This window comes from Cavia porcellus, unplaced genomic scaffold (genome assembly GCF_034190915.1).
Source record: "Cavia porcellus strain 051 isolate PalLab524CR breed Dunkin Hartley unplaced genomic scaffold, mCavPor4.1 scaffold_2, whole genome shotgun sequence".
Taxonomy (NCBI): domain Eukaryota; kingdom Metazoa; phylum Chordata; class Mammalia; order Rodentia; family Caviidae; genus Cavia; species Cavia porcellus.
Genome location: NW_026947485.1, coordinates 78370841 through 78398618, shown reverse-complemented (window position 1 = coordinate 78398618; position 27778 = coordinate 78370841). Strand labels below are relative to the sequence as shown.

General features: G+C 42.7%; 1 protein-coding gene across 3 annotated transcripts in view; it reads left to right on the top strand.

Moving 5' to 3' along the window:
* The window catches only part of Cfap43 (cilia and flagella associated protein 43), a 90709-nt gene that overhangs the window by 53394 nt on the left and 9537 nt on the right, over positions 1–27778 (top strand). For all 3 annotated transcript variants that reach the window (XM_023567298.2, XM_063244661.1, XM_063244660.1), the window contains 12 exons: positions 435–539; positions 1490–1606; positions 2516–2740; positions 4195–4401; positions 5980–6069; positions 6283–6363; positions 6919–7044; positions 21306–21425; positions 22965–23072; positions 24735–24821; positions 25404–25492; positions 27421–27634. In XM_023567298.2, the coding sequence (XP_023423066.1) occupies positions 435–539; positions 1490–1606; positions 2516–2740; positions 4195–4401; positions 5980–6069; positions 6283–6363; positions 6919–7044; positions 21306–21425; positions 22965–23072; positions 24735–24821; positions 25404–25492; positions 27421–27634 (1569 nt within the window). The remainder of the gene's footprint in view (positions 1–434; positions 540–1489; positions 1607–2515; positions 2741–4194; positions 4402–5979; positions 6070–6282; positions 6364–6918; positions 7045–21305; positions 21426–22964; positions 23073–24734; positions 24822–25403; positions 25493–27420; positions 27635–27778) is intronic.

The window sequence follows — 27778 nt, the reverse complement described above, 5'->3', positions numbered from 1 at the left end:
AGAACTGTAAAATTCAAGACCAGCCTGGGCTACAAAGTGAGTTCAAGGCCAGCCTGAACTGCATAGGGAGACCCTGTCTCAAAAAGACAAAAAAGAAAAAAAAAAGCAGAGCAAAACCAGGGGGAAAAGGGAGACTTGGTACATTGGTTTGTCTCCCTGGATGCTCTGATAGGCCAGGTTTGTGAGAACCTTATCTGGCCATCCAGCCTTCCCCCCACCCCAGAGCCTTCTGTCCTCACAGACCCGCTCCCTACACCCTCTGAGACCTTGGTGTTAACAGCTCAGTCTCCCCGACAGGAATCAAAGTCCCAGAGCTTCACTTCAAACTCTCCTGCTAGGTGTGCAGCTACAGCTAGTTAGGAATCTACCATGAGGTAAGTTTTTCTAAGAGGCCACGTTTGTATTTTTGTTGCCCTTCATGTCTGACCTTGAAGATAAAAAAGGACGTGGAGATGTATAACCTATCCAAGAAGTACTTGGCTAGCCTCATCAGAGAAGAGTGCTGGAATTCCATGGCTGTGAAAGGTCGAGCCCTTAAGGTAACAGGCGCCTCTCAAGTACAGGGTCTGAGCTGATGAGAATTTTCATTGAAAGAATCATGGCATAAAGACAGAAAAAAAAAAAACCTTTAAGGAAAATCCACATATGGCAAAGCACTCCAAGCATGCCTTGTCTCTTTCTAGACTGAATTCCACCTAGAGGGGTCAGTTTGTCTGTGATCACCCTTTCTTCTCTTAGTCTCCATGTCTGTCCAAACCAGCATCTCCTTGGGTTGGTCCCAGTAGACTTTCTGTCCTTCCACAGAGACATTTCTGACACTGGGTCTTAGCCACTGTTATTCCAAAAGGCCACTTCACTCTTGGTTCACATGAGTGAAAGGTTGGCAAAGCATCATCCACCTCTGCCATGCTATTTCTGCCATCACCACACACACACACACACGTACGCGTGCACACACACACGCACACATACACACACACCACTACTACCATCCCTGGCCTAGAGTAGTCAGCCTAAAAGTCTGTTTATTCCTGTGTCTATTCACTGGGAGAGTAAAATCCGTAGTTACCCTACAGTTACACAGTTGAGTGTTACTCTGGGGCAGGGTCTCCCAGGAGAGGCTTGTTGGGGCTGTCCTGTGCATCCTGAGATGTTTACCCACCTCCCCGACCCCTGTCTACTAGACAGTGGAATCCCACATCCCCAGTAGTAAGCATCTAAGGAATGTCTCTGGTCAATGCCGGTGTAGGGGGACAGGGACCAAGGATGAAGCTGCTCCAATCCATCACAGACGCACAGCCCTTTATACCACGTCTATGTCTGTAACAAGGACATCGTACATCATTTGATTTCACGGTTTCCACTGTCTGTGTCGTTCATGGCATAATGATACCTGAACTGATTCTAATAAGCTGTAACTTCCCCACAACGCCCTACACAGCCACGGTCACGTATAGCGGGCTCTGTTTTGTCTTGCTCTTCCCCGCAGTGCTTCCACATCCCCTGTGTGGTGGAGAACTTCCCCATGAGAACGCGCACGGCCGAGGAGCTGAAGGAGCTGAAGAGAGTGCTGCAGCAGAAGAAGATTGAAGCCGAGTGCCTTAAAGTACGATTTAAATGTGGAGTGTGTGTGTGTTCATATAACTGAGGTGATTTATTTTAAGGCCTCTCATACAGATTTAAAGTATGATGCAGTTTAATGTACATCTACATATTGTATATATTTGTTTTTATTTCTTGCTAGTTTGTGGAATATATTGAAATGAATATAGAAGCCTCTGTCTGTAGAATAAAGCAAGGACCCAATAGCTTACGTAACACTGGCAAGCTCTCAAGTATGAGGTTATGCTTTTTAAAAATGAGATTTGGAATTTTGTTCATTTTCTGTTCAGAGATTTTTGTCTCCATGTGCCCTTTTTATCTCCCTTTATACTAATAATTGTGTTTTGAGCTATTGTGTTTTAAGCTGTAGAATCTACAGTAACTTGATAAAATTATGGTTTCCCTAAAGTAATTTCAGATCTTTTTGTAAAACAACAATCTCTGCCAAACAGGTAAAATAACACTCACCCTGTGGAGTAGTATTTTTTGGCCAGAACTTTGTGGCCACTCTTTTCTGCTAGAACATAGAATAAAGGCATACTTAAATCTTCAACTGTACCTTCCAGTCTCACTGAACAAGTTCCTTTGTAAAATATGAAGAGAAGATACATGCTGAAAAGTCAAGAAAGACTCAAAATATTTACAAGCAGGTATCATCCTGACACAACAATATAACTATTATGTACTATCAAGACCCCTTTTTATTATTTTGATTCATCCGTAGTTTATCAGCCTCCAAAGATTTAATCTCTTCTGTGACACTTTCAGGGTCTATGTGTCACTTTGATGTGTGCTGTTGGCCGGACAATATAACCTCTTAAAATAACTGTTGAAATACGTAAGTCATCACAAATTGTCCTTTGGAAATCTCTTATTATTGTATAATTTCCACGGCATCTTTTTCTATCTATAGCTACGGAAGGAAATTGTAGAGGACCAGTCTACCATCACCCTGATAAAAAACCAGCACGAAGAAGACGAAGAGGAGGAAGAAGAAAAGACAGTGGTAGACACCAACCTGCCCAATTACTTGCTTGGCAGTCTGAGTACAGACTTTGGGGTAGACACTTCTCTGTTGTCAAGCCAGCTGGAACTTCATTCCAGGGAGGAGAAGATCAACCAGATCATATTATTGAAAGTGGGTGAATTTCCTTGTTATCCTCAGCAATCTCTGAAACTCTCCCTATGATGCCTTTCAGGAGCCCCATTGAAACCTGTTGCCAATGAAATGCTGCCTTTGAAGCACGCAGGGAACTATGCAGCTCATTAACTCTTGTCTTTTAGTCAAAGCTGGAGGACAAGAGTTGTTTCAGTCTGCTGGAACTAGGTTCTGAGGTAGCCGTTTTTCTGAAGAGCACTGTGTCCTAGCTAACACCATCAGCCATCCTGCTTAGCTCTTTGGTTAGCTCCTAGAAACTCTCCACCTGAATCTACTCCATACTGAGCCGTTCTGGAGGTCAAGATGTGATTGCTTGTCTGTCTGCTTAACCCAGAGAGATTCCCTCTCTTAAAGTTTCTGTAAATGTTCAGACTCTGGGCCGAAGTGTGAGGTCCCTCTGGCTCTCCGCTCCTACTCCTTACTGTCCACCAAATGAGATAGTCACAGAACCCAGCTGTGTATGCGGAAGACCCTAAAAGGCAGTGATTGAGTGTACCCAGTTTGGAATTTCAGGCTATTTCTGTTCTTTAAAGTCCTTCAGCCACGTCTGTCATTTGAGTTCCAGCTTCTTGCTGTCCCTTAGCTCTGGTTTCCTGTCCTGACCCCTTCTTTTCCTCCTTTAACCCTTGAAGTTTCGATTAACTGTTTAGGTGTCTTTGTTGCTTAGCTTCTGCTGACCCATGCTCCAGGGGCTCAATTTCCTGCTACTTTATTAAGCTTCTTTCCTACAAGGGGATAATTTCAGCCCAAGAGGGATTCTGGTGCTGGGTGTTAAGAGCACTTTTGCAACCTAATATACACAGACTGAACTCTGATGATAATGTGAAAGCAACTTCTGGCCAAGCCGTTAGCAAGAGCACGGGCAATGCACTTGAAACAACCATCACCTTAGGCATTGCTGATCCTGTGGCTACCTTGGGTACTCTTCTGCTTAAGAATGACCTGAAACCACAGAGGAAGAGTGCCGGGGAGGGCGGGGGGTGCTTCTCTGCGAGGTTCTCCAAGCCCTTTCTTCCTCTCCACATCTCCTTCAACAAGGTTCCAAAGAAAATTCACTTTCCAGCTTCAACCCTGTTGAATGCTTTCTAAATGCTCATAATGGATTTTTTAGGGCTTGCATAAAAATAGAGCATTTGCCCAATGAGCCTGCAAGTACCCCTCACCCACTTCCATGTTCATCATTGCACCTGCATGTTGAATTAGAATTTAATTTCAGAAATGGCATATGGTATAACAGGTGCCCTGTGGCCTTAACGCTTCCCATGGTCGGGTGCCACTGTAGATTGTTGGAATGATGGAATGTAAGCATCATTCCAGGGAAATTGGTTTTTCTTCTTACAAGATAATTCCTGGACTGATGTTGAAAGGAAAGTGTAACAGAGGGGTTGGTGGCAGTAGAGACCTATGCTTTAGGAAACCTGTTGCTGTTTCAGGATATCATTTACAAAGTAAAAACCGCTTTCAATAATGAGTTTGATGCTGCATATAAACAAAAAGAGTTTGAAGTCTCACGAGTGAAAGAAAGAAACGTTAGAATTAAAGAAATTATTTCAGATCTGGAGTTGGGAGAAAATGTCTGGCAACCAGAATTTGAAGACTGCGAGAAACCGGAAAGGACCCTCATCGTGGAGAATTCTGAGGTACTGCTGGCCTTGGCCTCTTAGCTCTTCCGTCCTTCTCGGGGGTCTCCCACCTCTCTTTGTTTACACTGTGGAGATGCCTGTATTGACTGGCATGCTCAGGAACAGGTCACATGACCCCAGCAATAGGGAGGATTCTTTTTGTCAGATTCCACAAAGTCAGAGAATGTTTGGCCTGGCAAGAAGCTGGATCCCAAGGCTAATGCCCTGAGAGGAATCAGAGCCCTCTTCCTTCATCTCTGAGCTTACTTCTTGGGGATTTTAGCTTTCTCTAGTAATTTCTACTTTCCGTCTCTCCCAATCAGGAGAGCGATTGGTTTGAGTTAGAAATGCTGGGTCCCACTTCCTGGGAAACGACTCCTTGGCCCCGTAGGTCCAGGGCCTGGATACAGGGGTGGGCCACGCGGTAGGGATGAGGTGAAGGAGCTCCAGTAATTACCGAGGTCAGTGATGGAAGACCTTTAACGCTCTCAACAACAAATAGCTGCCTGTGCCATGGGTTCACCCTCACTGACCTAGGCCATCGGCCAGGACAGATCCCAAAGGGGGCTTGCTGGGCAGCTCTCTTACTTCTTAAAGTATTCGCACAGAGGCAGTTACAATAATAACAATAATAATAATTAATGCTTAAAGAAATAAAATATGACCATATTTCACTTGTTAAAAGTAAAAAGACATACTGAGGATACACAAAGAAAAGCTCTTGTCCACATGAAACCAACTTAATTATTGTGGGGGAAAGCTAAGAGTGATTTTGGGGAGGAGTAGCAGATATTTTTATAGTCCCTGTGAGGTTCCCAGTACCACTCAAAGTGCCGCAGATAGACTGGGATACATTTCTAATGACTCACCTTGCAGGGCAGGTGGGCGCATTCCTCCAACTCACCGATAAGGAAAGTGAGGTATGGGGAGGTTAGTAAGTACGTGATCCCTGGTTTCTCACTAGAGACAGAGCTAAAGTCTGGCCAGCCCAGGGGCCTGCTCGCTGTGGTCACTTTGCTTGTAGGTAGCAAACCCCTGAAGTGTGCTTGTCCTTGGGCTCACATCCTACATACCTTCATTCTTCATCCTGCATCCTGCATCCTACATCCTGCATTCAGGAAAGGGACCTCGTGGGAAGCAAACCCTGGACGGCCTTGTTCTGCCCAGTCTTTTGCAGCGGCGACTCATGGACCACTCACCTCATATCACCAGCCTCCTCTTGTCCAGCCACTCTCCCTCTGTCCTGTTCACTTTTTCTGCTCACAGTTTTTTGAATGCCTCAAGCCCTTGCCCTCCTCAACCCCCATCGTTCAGGATTTAATTTAGGGATCTGAACCTACATCAAATCCCCTGATATCTCTAGAGTGATGAAGAGAAGATCTGAATAAAAAGTAAAAGGTAAAAAAGTAAAAATCTGGTTTTTCCGGCCCTATCACTCTAGACATGATGTCCACCCCAAAACAGAAAGTCGCTTGCCAAATCTGCATTGTCCCTCTAATCCCTTTAATGCCATGTAGCTGTCTCCCAACACGTGGAAGGGAAGCGAGGTCTGAATTTTGTAAGAATAATAGCAGGAACCTACATTTTCTCTTTCAGATCACAGCCCCAAAGCATTTTAATGCGTGGCAAAGAGCCAAAGCAGAACTGATTGTGGTGCGTGAAATACGTCGCTGGCTTAAGTCTCGGGTATGTGGTTTTGCTCAAGCTACCCTGACTCCTCTTTCCTGCAGGGATGCTTTTATTCCACTAGCCAGCCATGTCAGGCATTTGTCACAGCCCAGGGTGCCTTCTGCTCTGCCTCCCACACTGCTGCCGTCTTCCCCCATCCTAAGCTCAGGCAGAGGCCGCATGGTGTGGATCTCTGTCTCAGCTGCCCTGTATGCCCCGGCTCTTCCCCAGGGCACCGACGCGAGACGCAGAGGCCTGATGGACATGATGGGGGGTGTTCTGGAAGTCAAGAAGGAAGACATCTTGAAAATGGTGAGCTTTCTGGTCATTTTGAGAGGTGCAGTGGGGTGCAGAGGCTTAGTTTACCACGTTCGGCCTCCAGGAGCCTTAGTTTTAGAAATTCTACTGCAGCAAATATTAGAGAAACTTCTGATACCTTATAAGCATAGCCCAATAGGCAAACAAGAAGAATTGTGTCTTCTGTTCTCATCTACAGTGAAGAAGCCAATAAGGCTGTATCCCAAAGGCCAGGACACAGCTTCATCTACAATTGTCCAGCAATCACTGTGCCTGACCCCTGACACAGGTGTCCCTGCAGAGCTGGTGCAGGTCTAGATAGAAAGATGCCAACACACACCCAAGTCCGCAGCTTGAGCACCGGGGTGCACCGCAGGCTGCCCCCCTCACTGAGATCAGCACTGTAAACTCTGCCATAGCCCTGTAGCGATGTGTCACGGTATGGTCCTTGCCAGGGCCAGGAGCACTCAGAACGCTCCTGGCCCTTAAACAGGAGCCATGCTCCAACCTTCACCATAAGGTACGTCTGTGAGTGGGTTTGAAGTCAGCCTTTCCTCCTCTTGTCTCCAGGTGATACCGCAACCAGCTTTCATGGCAAAATCTGACGCCCTGTGGACAGAAGAGGAAAGGAAACAATTCAAAGATTATGAGAAAAAAGTTAAAGAGCTAAATGAAGAAAAAGACAAGCATAGAAAGGTCAGAAGAGCAAACATGAATAACACTAGCCTATCACAGTGGGTTTTGTTTTAATATATTTTTATATTTTTATGTTTTTTGTAAATTTTATTGATGTCTGTAATAGAATAGCTTAAGATAATGTTTGAGAAATTTAGACTGACAGCAATTTAAAATTAAAGAACATATATAGAAAGCATTTTCTAAAAAGTTGTTATTGACTTTTAACATTTCCCATGTGGCCATTTGTTCTTCAAATGTTTAATAAAAACCCATTACATTATACTGTGACAGAGAAGAAAAACTCCCAGTCTGATGCCGGATGTGTGGAGGTCATATCCCCAAATATCAAAGAATGAATTTTGAGGAAAAAGAGGTTAAAAATAGGAAAGGTTGATAAGAGAAAGCTCTTGAGAGACAAAAGGTCCTGGAAGTAGGTTGTTTCAGAAACTCTTTCTCAAAGGATATTTTATGCAGCAAAATCACAATGTAGATACAATCTGGACCAAACAACAATCAGCGAATAGGATGACAAGTATATTCACTTAGCTAATATTGGTCCAGTCGGGAAGTGGTGTATAGCAGTTTGTGGCGAGCATCATTAACCTTAGCTTAGCTCCACCTTCTAACACAGAACAATAACTCCTGCACTCCTGGAAGGGGGCGGGAGCCTGGGCCCAGATGTTCTAGTCACTTGCCCATGCATCCATGTGGTGCTAATCACAATACACCCTCAAGCTGCTGTTTCTCTCTAGGGAGAGTTGCAGGCTGGGCTCTGGGTCTCTCTGTCTTGAGGCCCAGCCCTCCTCAGATCCAGCCACAATTTTGGTATCTCCATGTTTTGCGCTGACACCCGTGAGGGCCCGATTCCCATCTGACTGCGCATTCATTTCTGTCCAGCCCAACTATCTATAATAATAGCATGTGCAGGTCACTGAGGGATCTCCCTGTCTTGTCTGCAGCTACTTGAGGTCAGTGACGCTGTCACTTGGTCTGTGCTGCACCTTAAGTAAGGATCCGAGGACAGAAAGATGCCACCAGCCAGCACATTCTTTACAGTTCTTGAGGTTTCTGCAATGTAGTCCTATTTCTTACCTTCTTCCATCACAAAGAAACATTCTTGCATGAAATTGCTTATAGGAAAGATGGTGCTGTCTAGCCAAGCAAACCATATTTATTTATTCTTCTGCAAAGGAAGTCAGACCACACCACCCATTGAGGCAGAATGGCCTGCAGCTTTACGGTGCCTGTAACTCATGAGCAGTTTCTCTGAGCCCGTTCTTAACCATTCAATTTTTATTCACTGTAGTTTTCCTTTGCATTCACCTAAAAGCCGAAATAAGTGCTCCTGGAAGAAGTAAAGATTGCTAAGGAGTCAGGGAGCATAGATGCCTAAGGAAGACAAGGATGGGGGAGCCTTCAAGGGCCCTCACTGCACTATACCTTTGCCTTGTAAAAACACCCTCATCCCTCTCACACTCTTCACGGAGTCCCAGCCTGGATTATATCAGCATGCTGCCTTTTCTGCACCTCTGCTCATGCAGTGGGTGAAGAAAAAACACTCCTGTCCTGCTCTCAGCCTCAGCGAATGCCTTGAATCTCAGCTGGGCCTCGAGCTTCTCCTTTCCCCTTGCCCAGTGTTCTCCCCAGGGACAGAATCCCAGCACCTGGGGACCTTGTTACAAGATGCACCCCCAGCGCCCACCGTGTGTGTCCATTTCTGCATGGGGAAAGGAAGGAACCCGAAATTCTGCAAGTCTAACAGGTCAAACAATCTCCAGGGTACGGGCTCAGGGTCCTGGAACTCTGCTCAAAACGCCTCTTCATCCCGCAACTCACTCAGCCCTATTTTCCAGTTCATCAGAAAAGGAGCAGCTGAGAGAAATTTTCTTCCTTCCAGACCACCTCACTGACCACCTCAGCCCATCCCACCCCGGCACTGAACCAGCCCGGCAGCCTGGCTGCCTCGCTGCTAGGGAGGAGAGCGCCCCCTACCCCCAGCACCAGTGCCCCTTTCTTCTTCCTAGGTTGGATTTTTCCCCATTGGCACAGACACATACTGTAACTTAATATTTCTTATTTTCAAATTCTCCCTGGAAGGGGGTATTAGAGTTCTTTGCAGTATTCTTGGTGCTTTTCAATTAGACTGAGCTTATTTCAAAATAAAAAAATGAAACAAAACAAAAACAGTTCTCTTGACCCCACTTTCCTCTTGGTCTCCCACCCAGTGTCTCTGCTTCCCCTTACAGCAAAAACTGAAAAAATCCATGTTCACTATCTCCAGTGTCTGTCTTCTCAATTAAACAAAAATTCTTATTATGAAAAATGCCAGGAACAAAGAGAACATGGCGGACAGACAACAGCAGCTACTGAACGCTCTCTAAAGGCTCGGCTCAGAGGCCAGGAATGATGCGGACTAAGGAGATACGAACCAGTAGAGATATGCTCTGCTGACTCAGGAACGAACTGGGCTGAGAGAATCCAACTTGGAATACAGTCCTGGCGCTAAAATAGGAACAGAAAAATCTCGGTGTGGTGGCTCGACTCCGCGCCATTGGAAACCGCGGTTTGGATTTCCCGCCCCGCCCGGCGGCCGGCTGCCTCCATAGCGGCTCAGCAAGAAGAGACGCGACCGCCGAGCTCTGGGAACGGGAGTTTGCGAACGGAGTCGGAAACGCGACAGACAGGGAGGAAGGCTGACTGGTGGCGAGGTGAGCGAGGAACTGACTCCCTACCGCAGTGTGACTCCAGCGGAGGTTTTTTCTGGGCTCGGGCAGTCCTGTAAGAGCAGGGCGCGGTGGCAACTGCAGCCGCACATTTCCCTCTCGGACGGGATTGGTGAAAGGTGCCTGGCCGGAGTGACGCTGCTGGCGGACCCCCTAGGCTGGCCTAGCCCAGATCCCAGAGCCTGACAGTGGCCCGGAGGAGCGACCAACTCCCGCGTAGGCTGCCTCCTCCGCAACTCCCTGGTGCGCAGCGGTGGGCGGGAACACCTACCCAGCGCAATTTGATCAGGCTGTGGCTGACAGGCAGGGAAGCCAGGCCTCCTGTGTAAGATTACATTTTATAAGGAACAGAAAATATGGGGAAGGGAAGCAACAAAAAAGGCTCCCCGGCCCCCAATCCTGAGAATCAGGCAATAGTGGACACTGCACCAATATACATTAAGCGCCATTTAGAGAGCCTCATAGACCAATTCAGGAATGAAGTTATCAATGACCTGAAGCTAGAAGTATGCAGAATAGTTAGAGAAATGCTAAGCACCACCCAGGAAAAAGCAGATGGTGGAATGGAAGAACAGGAAAAGAGGGGAGAATTGCTTGATGGAGAAAACAGAGAAAGCATTGAGTATGTGAAGCAAGTGCAAAGGGACTATCAAGAAATTAAGAAGTCTACCCAAGACTGGCATAACAGCTTGAAAGAAACTAAGGACAGACTATCTGAATTGGAGGGAAGACTTGAAACATGGGAGAATGAAATGAAAAACTTCTTAAAAATAACAAAGAAACACACAGCAATAATACAAAGACAAGAAGATGATAAGAGGAGCCATAACTTAAGGATTAAGAACATAAAAGAAGAAGTAGGGACACAAACAAGTGAACTACAAAAGCTACTCACAGAAATAATCCAGGAGAATTTTCCTAATTTAGCAAAAGGTAAAGATACTCAAATGTATGAGGCATACAGGACCCCAGCTACCTACAACCCTAACAGAGAAACACCCAGGCATATAATAATAAAAATTCCAGAAATTCAATACAAGAACAGAATATTAAAAGCTGTAAGAGACAAGAAACAGATCACTTACAAGGGAATACCCATCAGAATTACAGCAGATTTCTCTTCACAAACCATCAAATCACGAAGAGCATGGGGAGAAATAATTCAAGCTTTGAAAGATAATAATCTCCAGCCAAGATTGAGATATCCTGCACAACTGACCCTGGAAATTGATGGAAAAACGAGGTGCTTCCAGGATAAAGAGGAACTGGGGGAATTTGCAACCACCAATTCAACCCTACAGAAAGTATTGCAGGATATTCTAAAAAAAGAAAAATACAAAGAACCCAGAAATAGGGGCGGGGAGGCCACAACGAATGGAGCAGAGAACAAAATGAAGAAGACAAACTGACAGCTACTGACAGAAAAAGAGCTCAACAGAAATGAGACAGAGAAGATTGGATGATAGGAACAGCTTTTTTTGGAGAAAATGACATCTTAATAGGTAATGCTGATTTAGTACTATCTTGGTTTGAAGTCTCATCTAGCGTTTGTTTTTCTGTCTCCAATGGTCTAAACAGGTTGTATCTTATTGGATTTTGTTATGTACGATAGTATAAGAAAAAAACCTTTTAAAGACAAGGAGATTATACAGAGACCATTGTTCATTTTCTGTTAGTCGATTCTAAATACTCTATAACGCTGTCATTCTCTTAAATGGATTTACATTGTTTTGATATACTTAATGCTACAGTATATGAAGTTGTACTCAAGGACTTCAGGGAGGGAGTCAATATGGTAACTATTTTTGGGTCAGGATTATCTGGTGGTGAAACACTATTCTGCTTAAATGGTTATGTTTTGATCTGCCCTGTTTCGCTGTTATGCCCTCTTTTTTCTCAATCTCCACTCCATTATTTACTTTTTTATTTTTATCCATTTAATTAAAGGGAAAAATATAGCAGGATATAATATAGTAACCCACTTTGACTTTCTATTATCTCGATTTGAAGCCCTGTATTACTCTCACCATCTTGTTTTTGACTGAGGTTCCTCTATTCTGTTTTGCTGGATAGTATCAGGTTCGAAAGTTTAGGCATCAGCTGAGAAGATAATGAGATTCATTATAACGCCCATTCTCGTTGACTTTTATCTACTTTTGAAGACCTACAATATCGAGATCTGGGGTGCCCTCACTGGCCTCTCTGCGTGTCTGGAGGACTCTGGATTTCTGCGCCCAGACTGCTGGAGTTCCCTCAGGCTTCCAGGTGCAGTGAAGGAGAGAGGTGGGTTTGAGGCTTCCACATCAGCCTCCCCATTCCCGGCTTCATTTGGAGACCTGCTGAGCTCCCGATAGGTGGGCTGGCCCACACTACCAGCCTAGCCCAGCCTGTTTAGCAGCCGCGCCTAGCCATAGGTCTGCAGAGGAGGAGCTGGGCAGATCTGGGGTGCCCTCACTGGCCTCTCTGCGTGTCTGGAGGACTCTGGATTTCTGTGACCAGACTGCTGGAGTTCCCTCAGGCTTCCAGGTGCAGTGAAGGAGAGAGGTGGGTTTGAGGCTTCCACATCAGCCTCCCCATTCCCGGCTTCATTTGGAGACCTGCTGAGCTCCCGATAGGTGGGCTGGCCCACACTACCAGCCTAGCCCAGCCTGTTTAGCTGCCGCGCCTGGCCACAGGTCTGCAGAGGAGGAGCTGGGCAGATCTGGGGTGCCCTCACTGGCCTCTCTGCGTGTCTGGGGGACTCTGGATTTCTGTGCCCAGACTGCTGGAGTTCCCTCAGGCTTCCAGGTGCAGTGAAGGAGAGAGGTGGGTTTGAGGCTTCCACATCAGCCTCCCCATTCCCGGCTTCATTTGGAGACCTGCTGAGCTTCCGATAGGTGGGCTGGCCCACACTACCAGCCTAGCCCAGCCTGTTTAGCTGCCGCGCCTGGCCATAGGTCTGCAGAGGAGGAGCTGGGCAGATCTGGGGTGCCCTCACTGGCCTCTCTGCGTGTCTGGAGGACTCTGAATTTCTGCGCCCAGACTGCTGGAGTTCCCTCAGGCTTCCAGGTGCAGTGAAGGAGAGAGGTGGGTTTGAGGCTTCCACATCAGCCTCCCCATTCCCGGCTTCATTTGGAGACCTGCTGAGCTCCCGATAGGTGGGCTGGCCCACACTACCAGCCTAGCCCAGCCTGTTTAGCTGCCGTGCCTGGCCATAGGTCTGCAGAGGAGGAGCTGGGCAGATCTGGGGTGCCCTCACTGGCCTCTCTGCGTGTCTGGGGGACTCTGGATTTCTGTGCCCAGACTGCTGGAGTTCCCTCAGGCTTCCAGGTGCAGTGAAGGAGAGAGGTGGGTTTGAGGCTTCCACATCAGCCTCCCCATTCCCGGCTTCATTTGGAGACCTGCTGAGCGCCCGATAGGTGGGCTGGCCCACACTACCAGCCTAGCCCAGCCTGTTTAGCTGCCGCGCCTGGCCATAGGTCTGCAGAGGAGGAGCTGGGCAGATCTGGGGTGCCCTCACTGGCCTCTCTGCGTGTCTGGAGGACTGTGGATATCTCTGCAACCAGGGAGGGTCCACAGGTTCCTGAAGCACTGCGGCCTGTGGTGAGTACCCCAACCCGGCTGCGATTGAAGAACTGTGGAGCTTCCAAGGGGCAGGTGGGCGCACAGTGTCCCTGAGGCCCAGCTTGTCTGGAACTGCGGAGTTCTGAGCAGGCAGAGGAGGGCCACTGGTTCTATAGGCCTAATGGCTTGGAGTAGCGCGGCGCCAGAGTCCCAGTAGCTCCAAACATAGAAGGGGATTTTCAACAGATCCTGAGGAAGCTTTCAAATAACACTTGAAACACAGAAATATAGGAAAATGACAAAACGAAAGACCAAATTACAACCTCAAACCTCCAGCCCATCTCAAGAAACCCTAGGAGCGATGTATATAGAAGAAAATATATCCCATCCACCTCATATATCAGACACAATAGCCACTGAAATTGACAAGCAACTCCAGGAAGCTTTAAAGAAATTCAAACTCGAAATAATCTCCCAGATAAAAGAAGAAATGATAAAAGAAATGAAAGAGATTCTAAATATATCTAAAGAAAACACAGATAAAAAATTGGAGGAACTAAACAAAAAGATAGAATCCCTAGATGAGCAATATAAGAAACAAACAGAATACATAATGCAGATGTACAGAGATATACAGGAAATAAAAAGCTCCACTGAAAGTTGTAAAAACCGCCTTAATGAAAGTGAAGATAGAATTTCAGACCTTGAAGACAGGATTGCAGCTAGTGAACAGGAAAGGAAAGATCTTTTGAAAATAACAAGGAACCAGGAAACAACAATTCAACAACTGCAAGACGATGCAAAGAAGAATAACATAAGAATGATAGGGATTAATGAAAGAGAGGGAGACAACATGAAGGATGTCAGGAGGATATTTAGAGAAGTAATAGCTGAAAATTTCCCAAGCATGAGATCAGAAACTGACATCAGGATCAGTGAAGCATATAGAACTCCAAACAGTCATAACCAAAATAAAACTACACCCAGACATATAATAGTCACCATCCCAGAAATCCAACACAAGAATAGATTATTAAAAGCTGTCAGAGAGAAAAGACAAATCACGTATAAAGGAATACCTATCAGAATCACAGCAGATTTCTCAGCACAAACTATAAAGTCAAGAAGAGCATGGAGTGAAGTATTCCAGATCCTAAAGCAAAATGATTTCCAACCAAGACTGATATATCCTGCAAAACTATCATTCAAAATAGATGGTGCAATACGATACTTCCATGAAAAGAACAGCTGAAGAACTTCATGAACACCAAACCAACCCTGCAAAAAATATTGAAAGACAGTTTAGATACACAAAGGAAAAAACCACTAAGCAAAGCAAATAATTAAACAGAACCGAAAGATAAAGATGCAACAGCAGAGATAACATTCCTACAATTAACCAGCATTTAACAGTAATAACCATTAATGTAAATGGTCTCAATGCACCAATCAAAAGAAACAGACTAGCAGAATGGATCAAGAAACAAAATCCAACCATATGCTGTTTACAGGAAACCCATCTAACCCAGAAAGATACTCACAGACTGAAAGTCAAAGGATGGAAAACAATTCTTCATGCAGCAGGAATCCAAAAAAAGGCAGGAGTAGCCATTCTGTTTGCAGACAACGTGAACTTTAAACCAACAATGACCATAAAGGACAAAGAAGGTCACTACATACTCGTAAGGGGAAAACTCCAAGAGAAAGAGATAACTATCTTAAATATATACGCACCAAACTCCAGAGCACCCAGTTATATAAAACAATTATTAACAGAAATGAAAACTCAAATTATCAGTAACACAACTGTAACAGGAGACCTTAATATACCACTGACACCAAGGGACAGATCAACCAGACAGAAAATGAGCAAAGAAATAACAGAACTGAATCACAGCTGTGAACAAATGGGTTTGATAGACATATACAGAATGTTCCACCCAACAACATCAGAATACACATTCTTCTCAGCAGTACATGGATCATTTTCTAAAATAGACCATATATTAGCTCACAGAACATATTTAAGCAAATGCAAAAGATTTGAAATCATCCCTTGCATATTATCGGATCATAGCGCTCTGAAATTAGAAATTAATGACAAAGGATACTGCAAAAATTCCGCAAACACATGGAAACTAAATAACACACTCTTGAGTAATCAGTGGGTCACAGAAGAAATTAAACAATACCTAAAAGAAAATGAAAATGCAGATACAACTTACCGGAATCTGTGGGATGCAATGAAAGCCGTTCTGAGAGGAAAATTTATTGCACTGAGTACCCACATCAGGAAAACAGAACGAATACAAATAAATAACTTGATGCTACACCTCAAACAGCTAGAAAAAGAAGAGCAAGTCAAGCCCAAAGCCAAAAGAAGAGAGGAAATTATAAAAATCAGAGCAGAAATCAATGCAATAGAGACTAAGAAAACAATCCAAAGAATCAACGAATCAAAGAGTTGGTTCTTTGAAAGAATAAATAAAATCGATAAGCCCCTAGCCAACCTTATTAAAAAAAGGAAAGAAAAAGCTCAAATTCATGCAATAAGAAATGAAAAAGGAGAAATCACTACAGACCCAATAGAAATACAGAGGATCATCAACACCTATTTCGAAAACCTCTACTCTCAAAAGTTTGATAACACAGAAGAAATAGACAGATTCTTAGAAGCATATGAAGTGCCAAAGCTAGATCAAGAGGATATAAAACTGTTGAATAACCCAATCTCTGCTAATGAAATTGAGAATGTAATTGGGTCCTTACCCACCAAGAAGAGCCCAGGCCCAGATGGATTCACTGCAGAATTCTACAAGAAATATAAAGAAGACCTAATGCCGACACTCCTCAAACTATTCAATGAAATTGAAAGGGAAGCAATCCTTCCTAAGTCATTCCTGGAAGCAAATATTACTCTAGTACCAAAACCTGAGAAAGACCCAACTATAAAAGAGAACTATAGACCGATCTCCCTAATGAACACAGATGCAAAAATCCTCAATAAAATATTGGCAAATAGGATCCAGCAAATCATCAAGAAGATTATACACCATGACCAGGTGGGATTCATCCCAGGAATGCAAGGATGGTTCAACATACGCAAATCAATAAATGTAATCCACCATATCAATAAAGCCAAAAATAAGAATCACATGATCATCTCTATAGATGCAGAAAAAGCCTTCGATAAGGTCCAACACTTATTCATGATAAGAACTTTACAGAAAATTGGAATAAATGGTCTTTACCTCAATATAATAAAGGCCATTTATGACAAACCAACAGCCAGCATCATACTAAATGGCCAAAAATTGAAAGCCTTTACTTTAAAATCGGGTACAAGACAAGGATGTCCTTTATCACCACTCCTATTTAATATAGTACTGGAAGTACTAGCCAGAGCAATTAGGCAAGAAAGAGAAATAAAAGGGGTAAAGATAGGAAAAGAAGAAGTTAAATTATCATTGTTTGCAGATGACATGATACTCTACATAGAAGACCCCCTAAACTCCATTGAAATACTCTTAGATACAATAAATAAATTCAGTAATGTGGCTGGATACAAAATCAATACTCAGAAATCAATAGCATTCCTATACACGAACAACAAAATTACAGAGAGGGAAATAAGAGAAACTGGACTATTCACATTAGCAAGCAAAAAAATGAAATATTTAGGAATTACTCTTACGAAAGAAGTGAAAGACTTATACAGTGAAAATTATAATACACTGAAAAAGGAAATTGAAGATGATCTCAGAAAATGGAAAGACATCCCTTGCTCATGGATAGGAAGAACAAACATTGTGAAAATGGCCATTCTCCCAAAACTGTTATACAGATTCAATGCAATCCCAATGGAAATACCATCAACATACCTTATAGATCTAGAGAAATCACTCCTAAATTTCATCTGGAACCAGAAGAGACCTAGAATCGCAAAGGCAATTCTAAGCAGCAAAGACAAAGCAGGAGGCATCACAATCCCTGACTTGAAGTTATACTACAAAGCAACAGTAGTAAAATCAACATGGTATTGGAATCAAAACAGAGCTGAAGATCAGTGGAATAGATTAAAACATACAACCACAACTACAAACACACTCAACCACCTTATTTTTGATAAAGGAGCCAAGCAGGTTCACTGGAAGAACGACAGTCTCTTTAATAAATGGTGCTGGAAAAACTGGCTCTCCATTTGCCGAAAACTAAAGCTAGACCCATGTCTATCACCATGTACTAAATTAAAATCTAAATGGGTCAAAGATCTGAATATTAAAACAGAAACACTAAATCTATTGGAAGACAAAATAGGTAGAAACCTTGGAGACATAGGAGTAGGTAAAGAATTCATGAACAGGACTCAAACCGCACGGGAAATACTTCCCAGAATCAATAACTGGGACCACTTCTTATTAAAAAGTTTCTGCATGTCAAAAGAAATCTCCAGCATAGTGAAAAGAAAACCCACAAACTGGGAAAAGATTTTAGTGAACTCTCTCTCAGACAAGGGCCTCTTGTCTAAAACATACAAAGAATTAAAGAAACTCAGACCTCCGAAATTCAAAGATCCAATCCAAAAATGGGCATCTGAGATGAATATGCAATTCTCAGATGAAGAAATGCAAATGGCAAATAAATACATGAAAAAATGCTCATCATCATTGGTCATTAGAGAAATGCAAATTAAAACCACACTGAGATACCATCTCACTCCTGAAAGAATGGCCAGGATCAAGAAAACCGACAACAAATGCTGGAGAGGCTGTGGGGAAAAAGGAACTCTCCTGCACTGCTGGTGGGAGTGTAGACTGGTACAGCCTTTGTGGAGATCTGTCTGGAGATTTCTCAAAAAGTTGGGACTGGAAATCCCATTTATTCCAGCTATTCCACTTCTAGGCATATTCCCAGAAGAACTGAAAGCATCATACCACAGTGATATATGTGCACCTATGTTTATAGCAGCACAATTTGTAATCGCCAGAACTTGGAAACAACCCAAGTGCCCATCAACTGAGGAATGGATAAAAAAGTTGTGGTATTTCTATACAATGGAGTATTATTCAGCTATAAAGAAGGATCACATTGAGATATTTATCAATAAATGGGCACAGCTTGAGACCATACTCATAAGTGAAATAAATCAATCTCGCATGTGTGAATACCGAATAGTTTCCCTAATATAAGTAATGATTCAAATATATAAAAATATGTGGTAATCATGATTCCCCATTAGGTGGCCTTGAAGCCTTATAAAGTTTTCACTCATTAATTAGAAAGGCTTTATTCTGGGCTTCTTGATATGAAAATATTTGAAGCTAGAGTATATGAAGTTTTACCCAAATATTTCAAGGAAAAAGACACTATGGTAACTACTATTAAGTCAGGTTATAAGGTGGTGAAGTACTAGGTTATTGAAACAGTCATGCTGTGACCTCTATTGTTATATTGTTATGTCCTGTTTTATCTCAATCTCCCCCTTATTGTTTCAAAAAAAATTATTTAGTCATTTCTTATGTTTGTCTTAATTAAAGAAAAAATTCAAAAAAATTAGGATATATAAATAGTAACTCTTTTCGATTTCCTATTAACTTGTTTTGAAGTCCTGTAGTACTCCCACGATCTTGTTTTGACTGATTAGACTCTGTTCCATTCTCTATGATAGTATCAAGTTTGAAGACATAGGCAACTACTTTGAAGACAGTAAGATTCACTAAGATACCCATTCTGGTTTGACTATTGTCTTCTTTGGAAGTCCTGTAATGTTTACAATGCCTAAGTTTTATTGGTCTTGTTCTCTACTGTTTTGTCCAACTTTATAATATCTAATAAGATAGACAATTCTTTTTAAGGAAACAAGGGACAACGTTGATAACCATTGTTGATAAACTTGTACTCTGTTCTACACCATGTGCTATGTCTATCCTTGGTATTGACTGACAGCTTTGTTTTGCCATATTTGACTGTATTCTCCCCCCCCCAAAGAAAGTAATAAGCACTAAGGAGTAATAAAATCCAAGATGTGTAAATTTTGTTGTAAAAAATAGAGGGAAAAAAAAAGAAAAAAGAAAAAGAGCTCTAACGGATATAACAGCAAGTGTGTTTGGGGGTGTTAAATAGCTGACTTTATCAATGTTTTTGGAACATTGAACACAGCTGTTTGCAGTCTCCCTGTTTGAATGTCCACCTTGTGTTCTTTGATACTGTGATTTGAGGAACTATTTTCAAGAAAATAGTGTGTAATCTACTAGCAGGTAATTTCTTACTGTTATGGTTTTTTGTTTTGTTTTGTTTTGTAGTTCTGTATTGCGTGTACCCTTACGCCGCTTTGGTTTGTTTTGTGTTTTTCTCTTTTTCCTCTTAAATAAAAAAAAAAAAAAAAAAAAAGACCTACAATATGTCCAATGTTTTGGTTTTGTCGGTTTTATTCTTTACGGTTTTGTTCAATTGTAGTACAACTAATGGTATAGGCAATTCTATTAGAAATAGCGGGAGGCATTATGGTAACCATTGTTGATCACCTTGTATTATGTTTTTATATTATCTATTATGTCCACCCTTTTGACTTGACCGATTCTGTTCTGTTATGTCACATTTGGTTTTACTCTCTTCCAAAAAAAGCAATAAGAACTGTGGGAGCAATGAAACCCAAAATGTGTAATAGTCACTGTACAAAAGAGAGGAAAAGAAAGTGCTCTAAACTATATAACTGCATGTATATTTAAATGTATAAGATAGAAAATGATATCACAGAGTTTTATTGGATCATTGAACAGAACTGTTTGCAGTACCATTGTTGGAATGTCCACTCTACAAGCTTTAATTTTGTGACTTGAACAATTATTTCTAAGATGGCAATATGTAATCCATTAACTAGTGATTTCCTACTGCGCATTTTTTATTCTGTAAATCTGTATAACTTGTACCCCTTCACTGTTTTTTTTTCTTTCTTTTCTCTTCTCCTTAAATAAAAAAAAAAAAGAAAAGAAAAATGCCAAACATATATAAAAGAGAATGGAGAATGGAGCCCGCTGTGGTGGTAGTGCGCACCTGTCACGCCAACACTAGAGAAGCAGTGGGTTAATGCGTTTAGGGTCAGTCTGGACTGCACAGGGCTGGTCAGAGCTGGCCTCAACCACACAGTGAGACCCTGTCTCAAAAAAACAAAGAAAAGGTTGTGCAGAGTAGTGAAACAACTGCCTTGTCCAGTTTCAACAGTTATTTACTTACTCACGGCCGGTCTTGTTTCCCTTCATTCTTCCACCTTCCTCCCTAGCTCTGGATGAACTTTTACTAACAAAAAAAACTCCAGCTGGATGTGGCGGTGTGTATTTGTGTTCCGCACACTCTGCTCTTACCTGAGATGGAAAGAATCCCAAGTTCAAACACTACCTGGACAACGTGGTCACTTAGTGAGATCTTGTCTCAAAAGAAAAGGGAAAAGGCTGTAGGTCTGTGAGAAGGCCCTTGTTCAATCCCCAATACCACACACACAAATTAAATATAAAAGTGTATAATATAAATTCCATGAAAAAGTATCCAGAGCTTGAAATAAAATGTAGGATTTTTTAAGAGCCAATTTGTGTGTCTGGAAATTGCTATGCCACATAGTCAGAATTTCCTGGCAAGATTTGCTATGATTTGTTTTACTGGTTGTACTACTGGCTGCTTCATTTGCCATGGTTAGTGACTTTTAACTCCTTTTTTTCAATGTAATCTTTTTGAGACAGGGTCTCAGTATGTAGCCCAGGCTGGCCTCAAACTCATGGTGATCCTCCTGCCTCAGCCTCCCAAGGAATGGGATTACAGGCGTGACGATGCCTGGCATTCAGTGTAACTTTTAAAAGCAAAACTCTCAGACGCATACTACCGTAGACAAATCCAAGTGGGACGTCTCTGAATCTCAACACCAACGAGGTCTACCTTCCCACTGTCCCATCCTTGTGGCAAAATGCAAATTCCAGCTTCACCCTCTCTTTTAATATTCCTGAATATTGACCTTCATTTCAGTCCTTGGAAGCAGAATTGAAGAAACTTCAAAACACTATTCAAGAAAGCACACAGAACTTTGACGAATATCTGAAAAGACTCTTTGAAAGGAGAGTGAAGGCAGAGATGGTTGTCAACCAGGTAAACAGCAGTTCCTAGTGTGACCTGTTCTTTCAGGGTAACTCCAGGGGCTGCCATGGTTCCTGCATAATGACCAGCAACCTCCCTTGGGTGCAGGTCCCAGGAGTCGTATTGTGCCCTTCCTTTGGTCGCCACACTTCCTCTTCCCGCCGGGAAGACGCTTTGGGAAGTGCCAGGAAAATGGGAAATGACTACTAAAGGGTTTTTTCGTTTTGTTTTTTGTGGTGACAAAGTTTTGTGAAAGTGTTTGTGGCAGTAGTTCCACAACTCTGTGTATAACAAAAGCCCATTGAATTACACACTGTAATCGGTGAGCAGATGTCAGAGAAAGACAGCTAGATATTCCTTTGCCCTGATCAAAGAGCACATGGAACAGACCCCCAGAGGGGCAGACCAGGTCTACGCAATCCTCTGGCTCCAGCGGCCAATTTTAGGCAAAATGAAAGATGAAGGAGCCTGATGAAGCACACTATGATTATGAGTTGATATAACCCAGGGAGGGCAAAACAGCAGAGATTACTATTTCTATAAATCAGCTGGGATGGGGGAGCAAGGATAAGTGACAAGAAGATCACAGAGAGACAGAAGTGTGACAACACAGGTTCCACAGGCAAGCTGCACTGTGGTGCCTGGTATGCATGCACACTGGGGCACAGAGAAACAGGAAATTGTCATTGTAAGAGTTAAGACTGTGGGGTTGAGGGTTGATGGGGACAAATGAAAGGAGCGGCTCTAGAGGAAGAGTTCTATTGCTTGAACTGGGTGGTGATGGCAAGGCTGATGGCCTTTATAATAATTTATGAACTCATATATTCACGTTATTTGCTTTTCTGGATATGTGCTTTAACTTAAAATGAAATGACAATAACCCAACAATTATAGCAGCTGTCTCTATTCACCTTTTCATTAAAGCATTTTTCTTGGGCTGGGGGCATAGCTCAATGGTAGAGGGCTTGCATAGCCTGTGTGAAGCCCTGAATTCAATCCTCTGTCCCACCTCCAAAAAACAGATTTCTCTTATATCTTCACTACTTTTCTCATTGTTGAGACAAAATACCCAACACCCACAAATTAGAGGAAGAAAGGATCATTTTAGAGGTTTTGGTCCCCAGTTGGTTGCTCTACGGCAGGGTGGTATGGCAGGTGGTAAGAGCAAACAGTCCATAGCAGAGCACCCAAGAGGCCATAAGCAGGGCAAGCCTCACTTTCATCCCATCCATCCTGCAAGCCTTTTGGGTGGCTTTGCCCACACCCAGGGTGGGGCTTCTATCATCCATACCCAGAGCTATGCTAAACCCATCAGAAGGCTGAGTTAGTTATCACACAACACTTAATCCCAGTATAACACATGCTTGATCCGGTCACCTCTCAAATGCTCACCTATAAATTCACGAGGCTTTGGGGGAATGTGTAGACACAAGCCATAACATTTTATTTGTACACCATAAATTTATTGATTAGCATCAAGTCTATGATCATAGATAGAAAGTCCTTTCTCAGATAGGAACATTGATCATCTCATCTCTCCTGTTTCTACAGGAAGAATTGAAAATAAATAACCTTGTTTTTTCTTTGCTATTGGATGAAGAATTAAACTCCAGAGAAACATTTCTGAACAACTATCTTGTGAAGAAGCAGGAGGAGAAGGTGGGTGTAGTGCCTGACGTCTGATTCCTGGGGTTTTCCTGCAGTTTTCCTGGGGTGTTCACATTTAGCAAGTACATCTGCAGTTGGGTCCTTCCCTCCTTCTGCCACCCCTGTGCGGCCGTAGGCCTCCCTTGGCTCCCTCTCTATGATTTTGCTCCAGGGCTGGGAAATACCCATTCCCCACCCAGAAACAAAATCATGTGATTCTGTGTCTGCACTCATTAGGCTACAGAATTGCATAGCCAGGTGTGGTGGTCATGCCTGAAATCCTAGCTGCTAGGGAGGCTGAGACAGGAGGACCACAGGTTCAAGGGCAATCTGGGCAACAGCAGCACCCTGTTTCAAAATTAGATTGTTAAAAAAAAAGTTGGGGGGGAGCTGTAAGCATCTCTTAGCCCTCCCTGGGCTCAGTCCTTAGTACCACACAACAAATCAACTGTGAAACTGTCGCTTTCCTATGACTTGTGGTTTATAAAACGAAGCCTCCTAGCTACCTTGCCAAAAACATGGGTTTTTAACCATGACTGACTGTGGGTAGAATGCTGAACAAGGTACAGAATCTCTGCAGCTGCTTCCAGGCCATTCTTTAGAGAATATAGTTTCCTCTGGACAATTTGGAACTCCTAAATTCTACTGAACATGGAAGCAAAGGTTAGCTTGTAGAATGAAAAATTGTCATGTTCTAAACAAAACTATCTAAATATAAACATTAATAGGTACAGTTATTTAAAACTTATATAATATGCTTTAATATATGTCAGTTTTTATTACTTTTATTTACCGAAAAGAACATTTATTCATGCATGACTTAAAGTACCATAAATGACATAACTACTTTATTTTTTCCAAGAGTCTCTTAAGTGACACAGGCAAAGAACTTCTGGGTACACCCCTCCTCATAACAACCCGGCCAGGCACTGTACTTCCGTCACAGATGAGACTCCCCCTACAGAGACTGGAGAGCACACATAGTCACCACTAGGTCACGGAGCAGGAATTGGGCAGGGAGAAAGACGAAGACCGCCCAAAAGAAAATATGCAGAGGCTGTTTATTCCGAGCTTGGCAGGGTGTGGGAAGACTCAGGCAGGTAGGGGGTGGTAGGCCTTACAGAGAGAAGGAGGTACACTCTGAAGGGAATCAGCTGACATGGACAACCTTTGGAGGACATATTTGGCCTTCTGAGGATAGTCCTAAGTCAGAAAGGGGAACAAAAATTAGAATTGGAGAAGCAACGATTGCCCAGTCTGGACAATTGATGGGCGGTTGTAGCAAAAGCTGTCGTCCAGATTCCAGCTGGCTGCTGCAGAGGCTGTGAATCCTAGATGTTTTCATAGGCAGTGCAGCTACTCACCACACTTACTTCAGTTCCTCTGAACACAGGTGGAGCCATGCAATTCCCAAGGCCATGCCCTTCCCTCACCCATACTTCTGGGCAGGAGTGCAGGGTGCTCTCAGACACAGACACTCACACAGAGCTGGCTGGCGGTCAGACCCTTGTCCTTCCCAAGTCTCCAGTGTGCTTCCTTCTGTGGATGTTTACCTGTAATGCATGCTCCATGGGCACATTTAGCTTGTACCAGGAAGCCCTTTCTGCTTAGAAGCCCCTATTTTTGTTTGTCCTAAGTCTCCAGTATAGTGAATTATTTCTGCCATTATTATAGAGCCAGACTTCAGAAGCAATCCGTAAATCTAGAGAAGACCTCGATATGTATAAGGAGAACTATGACAACTTACTGGCAGAAGACAAAGTGAGTCATTGTCTCCCCTTCTGGACGGTGTGGTCAAGTGGTCGCTCTCGGGACTGGGGAGAAGGCTGAGGGGACATATCTTACTTTTCTCATAGATCTCTTTCCTACTACAATTCTCAGCTATGAGTCAATGTCTTTCTGTGCCACTGTATGTTTCTGAAAATTTTGTGGTCATGAAATCAGTTTACTAAGTATGGCCAGTGGGTTTGGATGGAAAAGAATAGAATGGAATCCCATAAAGAAGACAGAAACGGAGGGCTAGAAAGAGATGGAATTTAATGGAATGGAGAAGAATGGGAGAAAATAGACTAACTTGCATTTTTTAAAGAGTAAATACTATTTGGAGAAACTTCTGGATGATTTTCAAGACCTCCTATATGGAATAACATTTTTACTATAGTAGGTACTTGCTATTCAAAATACATCTTGGAGGAGTCCTTACACCATGAATAGTCTCCCTCTCACAACTTAATAAACATGTTTTCATGTTTTTTTTTTAAATTAAAGTGGCACAATCCCTGTCTTGAAGAATATTGTCTCTGAGCAAAGTTGTGATCCTGGCATTAATGTGTTTATTCTTAGGTTCTGGACCGAAGCTTCAAAAAGGAATTTCCCGAAATTCCAAGTCAACAAGTGGATGTACTCTATAAACTTTTTAAACGCCGGCCAAGGTTTATTTTTGCTTTTCTATTATGTTTCTAAGAAAAGAGTCTTTAAATGAAGAATAAGGTTTCACTTTCTACCCAGTTAGATAGAAATCTATGTGTGATATCTTTCTGCTTTCAATTTATGTATGACGTCTTTCTGGCAAAGATGTTTGCCTTGATTGTAATTCAGTATTTTTTAAAACTTTTGTCTGTATCTTAAGATAGGGTATGAAATGTCAGTTTATCATTCTGAAAAATGCTTGAGCATCTTGCATAGTGCTACTATGGTTTCTATTTATTTGATACTAGTTCCTCTTAAGTCATAGATGGCATAGAAATGCATAAAATTTTTCTCAAAATGTGTTCTAACAAATACGAGTCCCTTGTGGCATGAGTTGGATTTATATGTAAAAGTTTCCAAGGGAAAATACGTTTGGAGAAATACTGGGTTGAAAAAAAAAAAAGTTAAACAGCGTTATTGTTATGGTTTGTGTCTAGAGCACCCTCCTCATCCCGAAACCCTCATGCATTTATAGGGCTTTCAGAGGTGGCTGAATCTAGAGTGTGAGATGTTAGGATTAAGGGTGTGTGATTAGCAAATCAGTCTGCTGGTTTGGCACAGTCTAGCTACAATTAGGGGAGTGAGTGCTGCACTCACCCTGCATACAGTATAAGGAGCAGGAAGAGTCTTTATCTTTCACTTGGTGCTTTTGTTGCCTTGCGGGTACCATGAACTTTTATCTGCTATGTGCCACACTGCTTTGGAGCCAGCCAATTATGGGCTGAAAGCTGGGTATTTTGTCCTAGCAATGAGAAAAGTAACTAAGACGAACACTTAAGACAGCGTCTTGGAACTTGTTTTTGGCCTTTGAATCTCCAAGTGTGAGAAACAGAGTAAGAGTGTTTTCAAAACTTACTTGAGCATAAATTGCCTCTCTTTAGAATGTCTCATGCTATTGTGCTTGAAACAGTTTGAAAAATGCCAGTATAAATACTTGAAAATAACAATCATCAAGAGTTCTAAAATTATATTCTAAAAAAACCTTTTTTTAGACAGAGCAGTATCAGAATTATATTGTGCAGATTCCTAACATTATAAATTCATATTTTTAATCAAATATAATCTAGAAATTATAGTTTGTCACAAAGGAATAGGTGAGTGTGTGTCCTGGATAAAACTTTTTCCAACCTTTGACAAGTTTCATGCAACCTAAGGAACTGAGCCTCTGCCTCAGGTCTCAGTGTCTTTGTTTTTAAAGCAGCAGTGATGTAAACTAATAGGCACAGCTTTCACTTGAGAAAAAAGAAGTGAGTCTGTCTGCATATTGGGAGGCAGCAGGGAGGAAGACACAACCTTGTCAAACGGAACTACCTGTAAACCCTAACACCACCATCTCTCACCACTGGGGGCACAGCTCTTCCCTGCGGGTCCTGCCCAGGGTAGCAGTGCTAACCTCACCATGCAGGGAACAGCGGCAGCTCCACATTGAGCGCCCCTTCCCAGCTATAGCTCAGGAAAACAAAGTCAGTCTTTTAATGTGAATGAGAAAGAAATGGCTTCTCCAATCCTAAACACACCTAGGCATATCCTACTGCAAAACAAGTACCAGCAGAGGATGTACAGATGGACCTAGGGAATTAACACCTCTGCCTCGCCCCGGGGTGTTTACTACCTGCTTACAACACACGAAGCTCCTAGGCAGGCAATGTGGCCAGTGCTGACGGTAGTAAGGGATGTCTGTAGTCCAGTCAAGGGTCCTGACTGGGGACCTAACATGGGTGGAAGAAGGACAAATTGGGTGCTTCGCTCTTTGGAATAATCCACCTGCCAGCATCCAGGTGCTGAAGGGAATTGCTGTACAGTGTGTTATGCCTATATCAAGGGGCTTGGTATTTAACCCTAATGTTTTTAAGAATATGAAATGTTAATGGGATTTTCTTGATATTACCAGAATGCAGAAACAGAAAACGCAATCAGAAATGGAGAGTATTGTCCCGTTTCGAGAGCCAGCAGGAGCTGGCAAGTTGAGTAAGGACACCTTTGCCCAGCTAATGAAAGCCATGGATGAGTTGGATAATATTAACAACATGCCTGAAGGCTTGGACCCCGCGGTCTGGGATCACTTCTGCGTAACTAGACGAGCAAAAGTGGAAAATGAATACAAAGTACATAAAGTCGTTTTTAAAATTTTATTTTATTTTTTGTGTACTAATATCCAATACATAATTACCTTGGTCAGTGCATCATAACTATTGAGGCTTGTGTGCTAAGGTAGCTAGTAATGTCAATAATAAAATAACAAAATAAAG